We start from the raw sequence: 14,743 nt of genomic DNA on the forward strand, positions 1-14,743 counted from the left end.
TCCATCTGCTCGGTTGATTCCTAAAGTGGGCGGGTTACTTATTGCCCATTGGATAATAATCACGGAGCGTAACAGTAAATACAGCCCACAAAACGTAACCATAGTTTCCGCCAAATATGGTTTTACTAGAAAATTGTAGCACGATGACACTGATAATACAATTATATTTTTATTAATAATATCAGCTCTTAAATTATGGCGATCATAAGAAAATACTTGATCATTAAAAGTTTTAGTTGAAATACTGACATTTGGTCATTAGAGTTTTTTAATTTAAATCTTTAATATTTTTCATAAAAGTGTTGTTAAATAGCACACAACTGTTGCATGATTAAATATGTTTTAAAAAGATGACTAAAATATGGAGTTAATTGTTGGAGTTGTTTCTGCAGCCATCATTCTTTGGTTGTCAACGTCCACATAATCCTGTAACATATCAAATATTTCTTATCACTTATCTGTAGAGCAAAGGTATGAAGACTTCATGATGAATCAAGGCGGGAGATATCTCACCCCGTCACTTTCCACAATGTTCTCCAAGATCCTGGTAATGTCTGCGAATGAGGGTCTGGATGTGTACGGGTCTGACCAGCAGTCTCGCATAATCTGATCTCTTCATTTAAAAACAGATAGATAATGATAATAGATAATGATTGAAAACACAAAGCATCACATTCAAAAAAATGTGAGTATTGTGGTTACATATTGTGAGAGTAATATGATAAGAAAATTCATAAAGCAAAATTAAGATTCAAAAGTGCTTACATCTCTGGACGGCATGTGCTGGGGACAGTATTCTTATATCCAGAACAAACATTATACACCACTTCATCAGATGTGCTCAGATTTGAAAACGGCAAAGCACCTGTTAAACATAATATTGATCAATAATCATCATTGAAAATTTATCCACCCGTCTAAACATTTTTGAATTATAGCCAAATATCATCTCAATGGGTTCTCACCAAATGACTGCATTTCCCACAGCACAATACCAAATGCCCAGACATCACCCTTAAAGCTATAGTAGTTGTTTCGGAAATATTCCGGAGGGTACCAGCGCAGGGGCACGCGCTCCTAACAGATCACATTAACAGGAGAGAACGATTTTAGAAGGATGACTGATGAGAATGATGCTGGAGAAATACAGCAAGATTATTTGTTCACCCTGTGTTGTTTTTTTCGGCTGCTGCGTCTGCTCTTCATGCGGGTCAGGTCTCTGGCCAGGCCAAACTCTGTTACCTTCACCTCCCATGGGAATCGACTCACCAGAATGTTCCTCAGGGCAAGGTCACAATGGACTACCTGGATGATTCATAGAATATAATCACTCTTTCTATTCTGACATGACGTCATCCTGTTTATTTTGTAAACAGATGAAGATTTAAAAAATGCTAAATTTAGACAACAGTTTTATTCTTTGTGTTTGTGTCAGTATGTAAAACCATTTTTGAGCGTAAATGTTCCATGGCCAGGGCGATGTGGTAAGACGCGATGGTGAACTGGCTTTGTAGTTCAGGGTCCGCACTAAGTTGCTCTTTGTTCTTTTGAACAAAACTGCGCAGCGTGCCGTAGCTCATGAACTCCATGATCAGCATATACGGCTCTGAGAAAACAGACACACACTGTAAAAAAACGACTTTGTAAAAAATGTTACTGTTATTTTTTTTCACACATTTTACTTGTTTGATGAAAAATTTTACAGAATTTTACAGCTTTTTTACAACTTTTTAACAGATTGTGAAATGTGGTAAAAACGTCAAGTTACCGAAAAAGACTGCAAGAAAAAAGAAAAACATTGTATTTCACATAAAAAACAGGAATTTACAGGATTGTTTCTTTTTAAAATTCGGCAAAACACGGTCAAATTACAGACATAAGACAGCAAATTCACACTTGTTATTTTACAGTATTTAACTGTCGCCCCTTTTTTTCTCACAATTTTTTTACAGTGCTTGTTTGGTGACGTGGAGGAAAGAAAAACATTTTTAGTACAATTGTGACAGATAAAATGGTCATACTTCTGCTTTCCATTAACTCAATTCGTGAAACATGACGTAAGCAACATTTGAATTTGAATACCAGGGAATGGGCATTTACTGTAATTTTTTTACTAATATTTATATGTTTAGCTGCTGGTGAAAGTCAATCCATTTAATGTTTATTGTAGAGTCACATAATCCATAAAGATCTACATAAAGATTTTACAGTTCTTCACTGCCACAGTTGCCTTTGGCTTTTGCCCTGTGTTTACAAGATTCATTTTCTGTAGATTGTCTTTTGTATTCTATAAAGCTACAAAATGTATGTTCGTGCAAAAGTGCTGTGAAATAAAAAAACTTGGCATAATAGAAAAGTGCAGCGTTGTGTCTCACCCTCTGTTGTATTCCAGTCTAGCAGCTGCATCACATTTTTATGATACGCCAGCTTTCTCATAATAGACACCTCATTTTCCATCTGCTTACTGGTGATTCCTGGAAATTCCACCAAATTGTATAAAACCGCATGATTATTTATTTACCATGTTTTTTAGATTTGCTGTGATACCTTCTTTTCCAATTTTACAAGTGACCAGTGCGTGGCCTTTGCAAGTTCCTCTTGTTAATCTTGCTTTGTAGAAAACCCCTTCTCTGCCTGCTTTTATAAGTTGAATAAGGCTCAAGTCTGCTTTTGTGAACCGCGGTACCTAAAGATTATTTCTTTGAGTTATACACACAAGTACAGTCACAAGATATTGTTGCCATTTGATTTACATTCACGTCCATACATCTACAGTAAAACTGTAGCATCTTCAAATGCCTAATGTTGTAAATGTCATTCAGGGATAAAGAAGCTGACATTCATCTAAAACGCAGCGTACCTGTTGAGAGGGCTTCCAGGGTAATCTGCAGCTTGTTGGTTTGCTTCTCGATGGTTGTCTATGAAATGGATTTTCTCCTGAATGGTTCTCTGGATCAGGAATATCCAAGATGGTTGGAGATGGTGGAGGAGAATCATGGGAGGGAACTTGAAAGTCTGGTCTTGTTTGACTAAGTTGCCGTATGATCCTCTTCATTGACCGGTACCTTAAACCAGAATCTAACTGTAAGTCTCTACACGATTTACCCAAGAAAATCTGTGATATTATTCAAGTGAAAGAGTGGATTGATAAAAAAGCAAAAATACTTTTTTAGGGCAAGACATCCAAACACAATGATGAAGAAGATGGTAACAGCATAGACGCAAATTAGAATAATGTGTTCAATGCTTAGATCTGTAAAAGAGGGAAGCAATTTTTATATGATGGCTGAGGAAGGTCGAATCTGACATGCTTAATAATATTACATCTAGAAGTGTTTTGTCGCTTGATTTGAACATTATGTATACAGTGTTATAGCCATTAAAAAGTGTACTCACTGATTCCCTCCATAGCCACATTCAAACCAAACGCCTCACATATTGTTTGAAGTCATCAAGTCAAGCTATTTTAACAGTACTAAATATAAGAAAGACACATTTTTAAACCTATTTCATATAATTCAGCTAATAACAAATAATGTCTCACTACAAAACATATTAGGATAATTAAATAAACAACATTTCTACCAGTATGCCACTTTCTTTTAGCAATAATAATCGAATGTGGAGAACAAAACAAACATGTGAAACTCACCTTTTACTTACCTAATTTTTTAATGTAGCGGATTAGATCCTATGAACCCCAAACTGAAATCTTTGTGCAATGCAAACCATTTTCTAACCTTCTTCTTGCGCGAGAACTCAATCTGTACTTAATCTTATGAGCGTGCATGAAGACCACTGAGGCAAAGGTGTTCATCAGAACAATAAGCCACATTTGTAGACTCCAGCACTTGTGGTTTCTAGCACAAGTCTATAAGTAGCACAGCATGCACTTTTGTGTACTTCCTGAGAGAAGCATGCTAGCCTTTACATAAGAAACCCACCCAAAACAGAGAAATGAACGAGGCGATTGTGATTCTTGCTATTTTATATTTGCATATGTCATTTAAATGAAAAAAATCGCATGGAAAAACTGAGTTAATCTAGAAGGGAGTCATTAGGTTAGTTAAATGTCAAATGTGGCGTGAATTGAAGAATGAATGTAAGACGGATGGCACTGGACGTTATATAGAGGTGTGTGGTTTCCTCTTTCTTGCTAAGGGAAACAAATCATTCACTAGCGAGTCATGCACATTAAACATTCCCTCTTAATAGAATAGACGCACACGAAACTGCATTTTAGCTGCATTTAATTCATTTCTTGAATAATTGTTACAGATCAACAATATCACTCCATATACAACTACAAGTACATTTGTACAGATCTTTTTCAAATACATCATTTTCATTGGCGTATTTACAAAACATTTATGTACATTTGTCAGTGCAATGTCATTTTTATTCTTTAAACAACACTTTACAAAATAAAGTTCATTAAATTAATACATCTCTAGCATCAAAATTAATTTAACAAAATGATGACTAACAACAGACAGACAGACATCAGTAGTTGATTGCACTACTTGGAAAAATGAATAAATTATCCCTGTATCAAAAAAGGTGAATATTTAAAATTCAGCTGTACGTTTATAGTTTCAGATTATTAGTTACTGTAATCGTAATGCAGCTTCCAGGAAACATTTATAATTCCAAATTAAGCCAGATTTCAAATGGAGAAGAGTGAACGTTCAGAAAGAGAAACACTCTAATACATTTCAATATTGAATATCCATTTTTTACATTAAATATCTAAAAGTGTTAACAGTTTATTGAACATATCTGCATCAATTATCATTATTATCATTGTCCTACAACTATACAGTTGTGTCGATTTCACAAACATTTATTTTTTCTGACAGGGATAAAACTTTTCTTTGTTGGCAAACATTTAGTTTGAATATCCGTGACATGAAAAAAGTAAAGTACAGCAGCAAAACGGCTATGGGCACAATTCCCATGGGTTTCATTCCCCCTTATAAGAGAAGCTCATACAGTTGATGAGTTGCTGAAACGTAAGAGCATTTCATACATATTTTCACAGTGGTAATAAATGTTTAGCTCTATTCTCAACAGTCACTAAACAAATGCTACTAATAACCTGAAACCGTCTACAACACAGAACGTTCAGCAGTTTAGTGAGAATGCTGTTCTCTGAAAGCAAAAGTGATTACATTTTTGTTGTGAAAAGACACTTTCAGATAACACTGTTCCACACACCCCATCCTTCCTGGTACTCTTGTACAATGACAATAAAGTAAATTGTATTGTATTTAAATGGATCCTAGACATGTTTATATGACTAAGTATGAAATTTTGGCTTGGACGTGTGATGTCTCTGTGTGAGAAAAAGTTGACATATATTATGTAACTGTTTTATTCCCTGCCTTCAGTTTTATGAGGCAAGAAATACAGTGGTAACAGGAAAGCAATGCAAAAACAAAGTGTGCACACTACACTGTTGTTGACACTGAGATTTGATCAGACCGCTGAGATAAGTAAATGAATGTGGTGGAAAGCCCGCACAAGTAAAGTGAAGTACAGCGTTAAAAAAAATCTTCATGATAAAATAACTTTGTATAAAAAATAAAATAAAAACTCAAAAATATTAAGGTTTACATTTATACTCTGAAAGACGAATGAAGCAGATTAAAGAAAAACCAAAATAACATCAAATATAGCATATGCAGTACATATGCGTGTAGCAATTTGGCAGTGGAGTGGGAGAATATTTAATTTTTAGGTGGTAGAAAATATTAAAATTAAATATTAAGGACCTGGTTTGGGAGCTGAATCTTATCTATGAAGATTTCAATTTCTACCCTCCAACAGTATAATACTGACACGCTGATTTTTCTATCTATTAACAGTTGGCTGATACATTTCGAAGATGTGAGGTAGTGTATAAAATTACTGGATAAATTACTGGACATAAAGTCTGAAGCTAACTATGACAAGACAAAAAACAAAACAAAACCAACTTTTAGAGAAACCTTTAGGGCTCTTTAATATAACTATAATTTAGATCAATGTAATCTTTAATCCGTTCCCTAATTAAAATATTAGGTTCTCATCATGAGCAATTTGAAATGCATCAATAGAAACTTGAACTCTTTTCTGAGACAGTTATATAATTGCATTTTTTTAAGTTTTAACATTTTTAGATTTGCCCATGTGCACTGCAATGTAAAGAAAAATCCAGTTTTGCCTGCCTGATAATGTTGATATCAAGGGTTTGGCTAACGTTCAGTCCAGTATTACAATTTTTGTTTGCTTGGCAACAATGACATCTTTTTTCTACTGCTACAGTTCTTCTGTTGAGTCACTTGTTCACAAACCCCCTCAGCCATTTAACTAAAGTGTCAGGTACCTTTATTCTGAAAGCCGAATTCGTGGAGTCCACTAACTCATATGTTGTGCTTTCAAAATGATGGTGCTCTGGGGCAGCACTGGCGTTTAAGTCCTCATTGCACTGGCAAACCAACGTACTCGTGTTCTTTCGAGAGCGTAGAGGAGCACGACATCACTGCAGCACACAGTACTTCTTGTAGTCCGATTCAAAGTCTTCATCCATGCTAGTGGTGTCTGCCATCTTCTTTCCATCCGTTTTCGGCAGGAACTGCGAGTAGTCCACTCCCTGCTGCTCATAGAACAGGATGTAAGCTGAATCTGGTTCGATCTCGTCCGAGTGAACTTCCTGAAAGAAGACAAGAAATGTTTGTTCTAAGTGTTGCTCAACACTGTGAAGAAATATCCGGATATCTTCTCTCTGTGCAGAACGTTGCAGTGTTGATGAAAGAGAGATCTTACCTTGCAGCTGCTGTCATTGTAACAGTACCATTTTTCATTTGGGTTTTTGGCATAAGTCACATAGTGTCCCCCTCCCATTATTCCTGAATGACACTGAAACAAAAACAATCATTTTCCGAGCAGTTTATATGATGTTGTTTATATTTCTCTTGCAAACCTTACAAAAATATTGATATTAAAAACTTCCAATTACCAAATAAAGTGTTATGCTTTAAAAAAAAATGATATAGACACGGGACACTTACTGAGATTGCATATAAATTGTACAAGGGCTCCAGACAGATGTCATTTCTTTGGCGAGGGGTGTCCAGATCAGTGCTGACCTCAGAGTGTCCGTTACTACCCTCCTGTCCCAATCCATTCATCATGATGACATCGCAATCAGTGCTTGAGGCATCCAGTGACCAGGAATCCTGCACGTTTGCGTCAGACGACATTGCTGCCCCCTGATTCTCCCCGTCTGTGGCGACGCCCTGCTCAGTCTCCATCTCGCTCTCTTTGCTGTTGCTCATGACGCTGCTGTCAAGGTTTTCTTTGCTGCTAGAGAGTCGATGTCTGCTGCCCAGCTGGGGCAGACGCAGGCGGCCCTGTTTCCGTCCTGTGTTTCTAGGGCTGCCACTGGGACTGCTGTTTCTGCTCAAGGGGCTGCCCACCCTTCTGATGGAGGACGGTGTGGCTGAAACAACAGGAGACTCTCATGTAACGTTCTTTGAAAAGGAGATAGAGAGAGAGATAGAGAGACGTACCTCTGCCGGATGATGGAGGACTGGCTACAGTAGTGGTAGAAATGGTGGACACAGAAGATTCTCCTATCTCCAGTCTCTGACACTCCTCTACCAGGCACTCGCTTTGGCTCTGTAGGCTTTTTAGGCTGCCCATGCTGTGAGACACCTCCCGTGGGGCCAGGAACACACTGGGGTCAAAGCTCTCTCGTGGAAACTTCACAATCTTTTGTGATTTGATCCAGCGACCATTGACAAACTGGAAGCGTTTTAAATGAACAATCTGAAATAGGAAGTAGACAATTAAAAGCTATTTATCGGCCTAACGGTATCAGCAACAGAACCATGAACTACAGTATGTTCAATTAACATTTTTGCCTTTTGGCAAACACTGCACTAAGGAACTTCTTAGTTTTTTGTCTGGTTTTACAGTACAAATATTTATTTGACAAGAGAAGTGACCTAAGATATCAAATCGTGTATTCTGAAGTTTATGCTTAAAACAAGCAAAAATATGTGCAAGTGGGGATAGAAAAATGAAGGTTTTAAAGGGGTCAAATGGTGGGAATAAGTGTTTTTCTGTGTCTTTGGGTTATAAGTTGCCAGTGTATGTATTAGACAGGTAAAATTGCATCAAAAATTTAGTTTTGGATCAAAAGATGCATTCTATCTAAAAGTGAATGCTCACCCAGACCTGTCTGAAACGCCTCGTGTAACCCCACCCCCACAAATCTACATCAGTTTGTGGTATGATTTGACTAAGACCGCCCAAATGCATACAGAAGTAAGGTGGGCGTACCTGTCATTAAAATTGCTTTGGGACCTAATGTTTCAAATATGTTTAAAGGGATTTACATTTCCTTCACACTCTTGGAGTATTCGACCAATCACTACGCACTGGTTAACTGGCCAATCATAGCACATCTCGCTTTTTAGAGAGATGAGCTTTGTAAAAAATATGCGCGTTTCAGAGATGTGGGGCAAAGAGGAGATACAAGGACATGGACGGTATGTGGAAAATACAATGTTTTAGAACCTTAAATTGTGTATACAGATTTACATTTAGTCATTTAGCAGACGCTTTTATCTGAACAGACTTACAGAGATTTTAGGGAGCAATAAGCGATATGTTATACACATTGCATCATATATAAAACAAAGGATAATATTCGTTTTAGACGTGTCATATGACCCCTTTAAGTTTACCACTTTATAAGGAACTTAATTTAAGTTTATTTTTCTTGCTCGTTTTAAACATAAACATTATGTTTTTCACTTTACTTGTTAAGTAATGCATCTTGATCTAAAAATCTTTACAAAAAAGAATATTAAGAAGTTTTTGCATTAAAGGCAATTTCTTGATTTGGCAAGCTATAATCTGATTGGCTTTACATAACATTGTACAGGGTTAATACACATAATCACTTTTGGGAACAAAATGATTGCCAAATTAAAAAAATTGCCAGGTTAGTGGCATCAAATACAGTATATCTACCTATCAAATCAAACCTTTGGATATAAGAGTGTTCTCTATCAAAAAAATGTTTTCCTACAATTATGAGAAATCAAGAAATATAACTGTGGGGTGTTTCTGACCAGAACAGGGGGCAGCCTCCAGAGGTCCAGCTTCTTGGTGGCCAGGCGATGAGTTTTACACTTGGAGCAGTAATAGAGCTCATCCTCTCCCAGTTCTTCTTCACTGGTGAATGCTTTCAGACAGCTGTCAAGACTTATGGGTTCTGCCTGAGCCCTCCGACTCTGTTCAACACTAGGGTGCTCTTCCACTATCTGTTAACACCCATTAAAACACATATACACTGCTTGAAACCCATCAACAGAACAAATAAATAACAACTGAAATCTGGATTACAATTACATCTCATCAGAAAAATGCAGCCGCTGTTCCATATTGGCTGTGTTGATAAGTGTTGAGTAATGCACTCACCCTTTCCTGAGACGTCTGGTAACGGAGGTGCAGGGCGGTGGGGTCCCAGTCCACGGCGATGTAGGCATTTCCTAAAGATGCTCTGTCGTCATTACACTCCACCGTGCAGCCTCTGCAGAACCTGGAAAAGTCACAGAGAGCCCTCGTCAGTCACAGAAACCAAGGTGAAGTGTGAGATATGCACACATCAGCACACAACTGCTGAACTTAACCATCGTACCTATACCACGGACACCAGGCACAAGAATTCCCATCTTTCTGCACCACTCGTAGAGTAAAGGGGTACTGATAGCCCATGCTGTCATCACTGCAAGAGGACACCATATTTTACAGCACCTCAAATATGAAATATTCAACATGCATACATATTGACAAATCCTGACCACTGACCAGTCCTGAGCATGATTGCTGGCTTCCTGTGGAGGCAGAGGGCTGGCGAGGCGGGACACCTGGATCCACACGGCATCATACAGATCTTTTTTACTGGTGTGAACCGTGCACGGCACAATCAGCGGCATGCCAAACAGACTGGGCCTGTTCTTCTGAGAGGACAGGAAGTACAGTTCCGTCCGCATCTGTGGAGACAGACCATTTCCTTAGAATACTTTTAAACCCCGCAAAACTCCAACTGTGATGTCAAACTTCACTGCTCACCATTTTTCTGTGCATGGCGATGATGTACCCGATAAAGGGGCTGTCTGGCACTGGCACGGCATGCCCATTTGGGATACCATTGGCGAGGGGCTTCTCCGGGCTGCATGGAACAACAGTGCTGGGCATGCCGTTGGGAATCAGGCTCGAATTTCCAATGTGATTGTTTCCTGCCGTCCCATTGGCCATAAGTGGAGATTCTACAGTAACTATTGATAAGATGGTTATTAAGACATTTGTTTAAGTGAGATCTTAAAGTCGGCATGAAACGGAAGTAGCTATTGTCTTCTTTCCATATCGTGACATTTAGCAAAGTAAAACAACTTCTGAAATGAGAAAAAATGTAGGGCGGGACTTGATTTCGTTCATTGAGTACTGATTGGATCTTTGAAAGTTAGGTGTTGCCAACGAAATGGATTTAGATGTGTTTGCAATCAGTCAGTCATTGAAGCCCCGCCCTCGCGCCATTCCTCATACCCAGAAGTGAAGAGAGGTTGTGTCAAGAGGGGAGGAGGTTAACGTTTTTGATTAAAGATTACAACTGCAATTTTCTTTTCTTTTAATAAGGATGTGCACAAATAAATAATTTATACTAAATACTGCGACACTGTGTAAAACATTTAGAATGATCATTTTTAATTTCACGCCGACTTTAAAAGTAAAGAAGATATCAGTATTTGTTACCTGTTTGCACTGGAGAAGTGACTGAGGTGGGTGAGCCAGGTACAGGGATCTCAAACGCACATAAGAAGCAGTTCACAGAGTGTCGCACTTTCTGGTTGTCCTGAGGAAAATTCTACACCCGAGATAAGGCTTTGTTTTAAAGTCACACCTTGTCACACAGGTATCAACAACAGTATCTGGTGTGGCGAGTTCAACTGACCTTGATGTTAGAGGTGTGGACTTCAGCCAGCAGGATCTGCTCAGGTTTCAGGGAGCACAGCTCGCTCAGCTGTTTCTTCAGGCCCATGTACTTCTCATCCATGTTGAGACGGAGCCCGTACCGAACCGGAGTGGAGCCGTCCAGCTTAATAACTTCCGATCAAGACAGGTTGTAAGTGAGTCTGCTGTATTTGAATGTAATGTTTAGAAGATTTGAGATGTTTCTTCTCAAACTCACCTGTGATTTCTAAGTGCATGGAGCTGTCCATAGGCAGTGGCAGAGAGAGGAAGTTAAAGGGGTCGAAGCGGGCGCTGACGTGACCACAGGTCTTACACTTCACCTGGGACCTGAGCTGGCCATGGAAAAGGTCGACTACGATAGACCGGTTTCTGCGCAAATGGTTCTCCCAGGCCTGCAAAGAAACACACACATTGTTAAATAAATCACATTTAATTGCGAATCTAACATCTAATCGTCCATGTTTTTATTAAGGAATCGTCAATGCGTCCATTTAGATTCAGTGCTTTGCTCAAGTACTGAGCCTGGCAGGAACTGGAAAACAGCGCCTGGATGATGGAAAGGTATGAGAGTCTGACACTGACCTCTGTGGCAACTTCATGGTCGGGTCGTCCATCACTGTCTTTCAGTTCCACGTAAGGCTTCTCGTGCACACGGTTCAAGTCTTCGTGAAGCCCGTCCAACAGGAAGGCGAGGAGCTCCTGGGAATCTTGTTGCTGAAAGCCGTTGAATCTTGGAGCGTACTTTGCTATCGTCCACTAACAAACAGAATCCGAATGTCAGAGCACATTTATGGTAAAAAAAATATATTTGGGTTTGGTGTTTGTGTTTACAGTAATGTGCTACCCACCCTTAGTTTCAGGGGTGCAACGTTTTTCTGGGTTCCGCTCCAGAGTTCTTGTACTAAATCGCCATAGCATTTGGCCATATGACCTCGCATTCCTATCGGATTGGTTCTGTCAAGTCAAAGTACAGCTCATTGGTCAAAAGGTATGATGATTGAATTTCTAGGTTGAATTTCCAAAGAGGGTTTTGGGAATTCAAATGTTCCGTCCTACCTGTTAAGCTCGTAGAGGTGGCGTCCTGAGATGAAGTATTCAGTGAGGGGCTTAGTATTGCTAACACACTGAATACTGGAGTTCATGAAGCATGTGTTACCCAGATTACTCAAACCTGTGGCGCCTTTCTCGGTAGGGACTGCAAACGAAACAGGCCGATATATTTATGAATTATGATTGGAAGGTTAGTTGACGTTTGACATCAAGTCATAAGCACTTCTGTGAAGAGTTAGTTTGTTTGTGAGTCTTTAAATGAAATATCTGATGTCTTTTATATGTTTTTTCCGGATTGACTTGTGCTGCTTCTGTGTCTGTGTTAATAATCTACCTTTGTACTTGGCTTTGTTACAAGAAAAAAGTTGAGAGAAATGTATTGTAGAACCTTCTACACAAGGACAAATTTGGCTAAACATTATGATTTTTGTGAATGGTTAGATATTGTAACAGTTCTAAGAACTCTGGCCATTACCTTTGTGTCGGTCGATTTTGCTGCTGTTTGCAATAAAAGACATTTCCTCCGGCCAGCTCATGTCTTTGTTTCGAACTGGGGATAGGGGAAATAATACTTTAATACCGTCTTCATTCTCCATCAGTTTTAATCAATGCGTGCATTGCAACTTTGTTCACATTTCCACGTAAATGTGAAAAGAAATATAACATAAAGCTGAAATCCACAAACATACCCTCAATGACTAAGTGCTGTTCGTCTTGAATTTTTAAACCTTCTAAAGTGTGATCTTCATCGTCCAGGAGCGTTAGGTAATTCTGATCAAATGAGTAAAACAATACAAAGCAAGATCAGTAAAAGAAACACTGTATGCTCACAAACTGCCTCAACCTTACACAACCTATACAAATCTTACAACCTTAAAGCATAACCTCAGAACAATGCATTGTATACACACTATACACTGCCATGAGGTCTTGCATTTTAATGTCTTTGATCATAGTACAATACGGCTACATTAATTCTCTTTATCCAGTATCTGTTATCACAGTCCCCACCTCACTGTTGTACAGCCAAAGGCGCATGTCCTCTTCTTTGATGCGTAACCTCTGGGACAGGTACTCGTGAATGTCTTTAATGGTGCCCATCCGGCTGAAACAGCCCGTGTATGCCAGCACTCTCTTCAGCGGGGCGTTTGGAGATGGAACGTTTCCTGTGATGGGAATAGAGCTGTCTTTAGCTTTCTATTTGTCACATGCAACACACAACTTACCTGTTTAAAACAACCAGAAAATCATTTAGAGCCATTTAAAGGGATAGCTCATTTAAAAACAAAATTCTATCATCAATTATTCGCTCTCATGTCGTTTAAAACCAGAATATGACTCTTTCTACTAAAAAATATATTTTGAGAAATGCCTCAATGGTTTTGTGTCCATACAATGGAAGTCAATGTGGGCCAATATTGTTTGGTCACCAACATTTTTTTAATTATCTTCTTCGGTGTTCTAGAGAAGAAAGAAAGTCATACATGTTTAGAATGACATGAGTGTGATGACAGAATTTTAATTTTCTAGTAAACTGATCTTTCAAATCAACTTACTGTGTTCACAATAATATTTCATTTTAAGACGACCGTAAGGAATGTGAAGATGCAGTTCATTAATATACCCTAGTATGCATGCTATTAAATCAATCAACCAATCAATCTATCAATCACAAAGAGCACACAGATCAATAACACACACACACAGCCCGACTCCCTGATTGACAGACTGAGGATTAGTTGTAAGGTAGCAGCAAGAAAGGGCAAAGGTCATTTTGTAAGGGAACATACATTCATTAGTCTGGGTGATCTGAATAAAAATCAGATGTTTACAATTAGTCAATTCTTCTGAAAAACACTCATTTTCAACAGTGATTACTGATTTCACAAAACAAGGTTTTGATTGGTATGATTGCAAGCAAATAATTAGAGGAAATCAGGCAGGGAGTGGTCATCTCTACCCACACCGAACAATGTTCAGAGCCTGGCAGAGCCATGACTGAGTGTCGTACATCATTTGCACTCCCACTATACTCTCATTGTTGAACAACAAGTAAATCCAAGTTACAGCTGAGCTCACTGGCTAATTCCCCTTTGGTAAACTTGCTAACAGTCGCCATAACCAAAACGAGCGTCCAATTTTCCTATCAACACTATAACTACAGCCCTAACTCAGTTGATGACTCCGAGCTCTGTGCTAGGATCAGTTTCATTAGTGTGTTCAATCAGTACTCAAGAGATCTGGTTTTGCCTGGACCAGTTTCAGGAGATTAGGGGAGGTGGTTTAGGCGGTGGGAGGAGCCTCTCTCTTGCTGCAGGCTTACGTTACCTCGCGGCATGTGTGGAGGGAGCATTCTCAGACTGGTCATACCCATATTGACCCAGATGTTGGACTGAGGGGTACGTGTGGCCGGCTGCTGTCGGAGGAAGAGGAGGTACCGCGGGAAAAGCTCCAGCTCTGGGTGATGCGTGAGTGTTGACGTGATGACCTGAGGGGGAGGGAGAGTGTTAAAGCCACAAAGAAATTTCTGCACTGAAAACGCTAAGAAAAAAGCTAACTTTTGTTGATTCGAACTAAACCACATTAATTTTAATTTGTTACCCCAAAGTAAAGATTCTGTCATCATTTACTCACCTTGAGTTGTTTCAAATCTGTATAAATGTAT

General features: G+C 38.9%; 2 protein-coding genes across 4 annotated transcripts in view; both read right to left on the bottom strand.

Annotated features, from left to right (window-relative positions):
* Positions 1-178: 178 nt before the first annotated feature.
* Positions 179-4,071, bottom strand: si:ch211-167j9.5 (tyrosine kinase receptor Cad96Ca). Of its 2 annotated transcripts, none has more exons than XM_056757565.1 (12): positions 3,664-4,071; positions 3,397-3,475; positions 3,166-3,253; positions 2,861-3,065; positions 2,548-2,686; positions 2,376-2,474; positions 1,446-1,606; positions 1,168-1,305; positions 966-1,077; positions 766-865; positions 514-613; positions 179-426 (listed from the first exon to the last, which is right to left on the bottom strand). In XM_056757565.1, exons 2-12 carry the CDS (start codon positions 3,407-3,409, stop codon positions 355-357), a joined length of 1,227 nt encoding a protein of 408 aa, XP_056613543.1. In that variant the 5' UTR covers positions 3,410-3,475; positions 3,664-4,071; the 3' UTR covers positions 179-354. The 2 variants fall into 2 exon arrangements, with proteins under 2 accessions (XP_056613543.1, XP_056613544.1); XM_056757566.1 differs by having other exon boundaries at positions 3,653-4,071.
* Positions 4,072-4,233: 162 nt separating this feature from the next.
* The window catches only part of usp32 (ubiquitin specific peptidase 32), a 39,726-nt gene continuing 29,216 nt past the window's right edge, over positions 4,234-14,743 (bottom strand). Inside the window, exons 16-34 of one of the 2 annotated variants that reach the window (XM_056756729.1) lie at positions 14,449-14,566; positions 13,090-13,244; positions 12,768-12,849; positions 12,554-12,628; positions 12,085-12,223; positions 11,877-11,982; positions 11,611-11,784; positions 11,246-11,420; positions 11,009-11,160; positions 10,810-10,921; positions 10,129-10,334; positions 9,865-10,049; positions 9,695-9,781; positions 9,475-9,595; positions 9,126-9,317; positions 7,554-7,812; positions 7,053-7,483; positions 6,808-6,900; positions 4,234-6,694 (exon numbers count right to left, since the gene is read on the bottom strand). In XM_056756729.1, the coding sequence (XP_056612707.1) occupies positions 6,521-6,694; positions 6,808-6,900; positions 7,053-7,483; positions 7,554-7,812; positions 9,126-9,317; positions 9,475-9,595; positions 9,695-9,781; positions 9,865-10,049; positions 10,129-10,334; positions 10,810-10,921; positions 11,009-11,160; positions 11,246-11,420; positions 11,611-11,784; positions 11,877-11,982; positions 12,085-12,223; positions 12,554-12,628; positions 12,768-12,849; positions 13,090-13,244; positions 14,449-14,566 (3,036 nt within the window). In that variant the 3' untranslated portion in view covers positions 4,234-6,520. Of the gene's footprint in view, positions 6,695-6,807; positions 6,901-7,052; positions 7,484-7,553; positions 7,813-9,125; positions 9,318-9,474; positions 9,596-9,694; positions 9,782-9,864; positions 10,050-10,128; positions 10,335-10,809; positions 10,922-11,008; positions 11,161-11,245; positions 11,421-11,610; positions 11,785-11,876; positions 11,983-12,084; positions 12,224-12,553; positions 12,629-12,767; positions 12,850-13,089; positions 13,245-14,406; positions 14,567-14,743 lie in introns of both variants that reach the window. The other variant, XM_056756728.1, reaches the window with a different exon arrangement.

This window comes from Triplophysa dalaica, chromosome 9, assembly GCF_015846415.1.
Source record: "Triplophysa dalaica isolate WHDGS20190420 chromosome 9, ASM1584641v1, whole genome shotgun sequence".
Classification (NCBI taxonomy): Eukaryota; Metazoa; Chordata; class Actinopteri; order Cypriniformes; family Nemacheilidae; genus Triplophysa; species Triplophysa dalaica.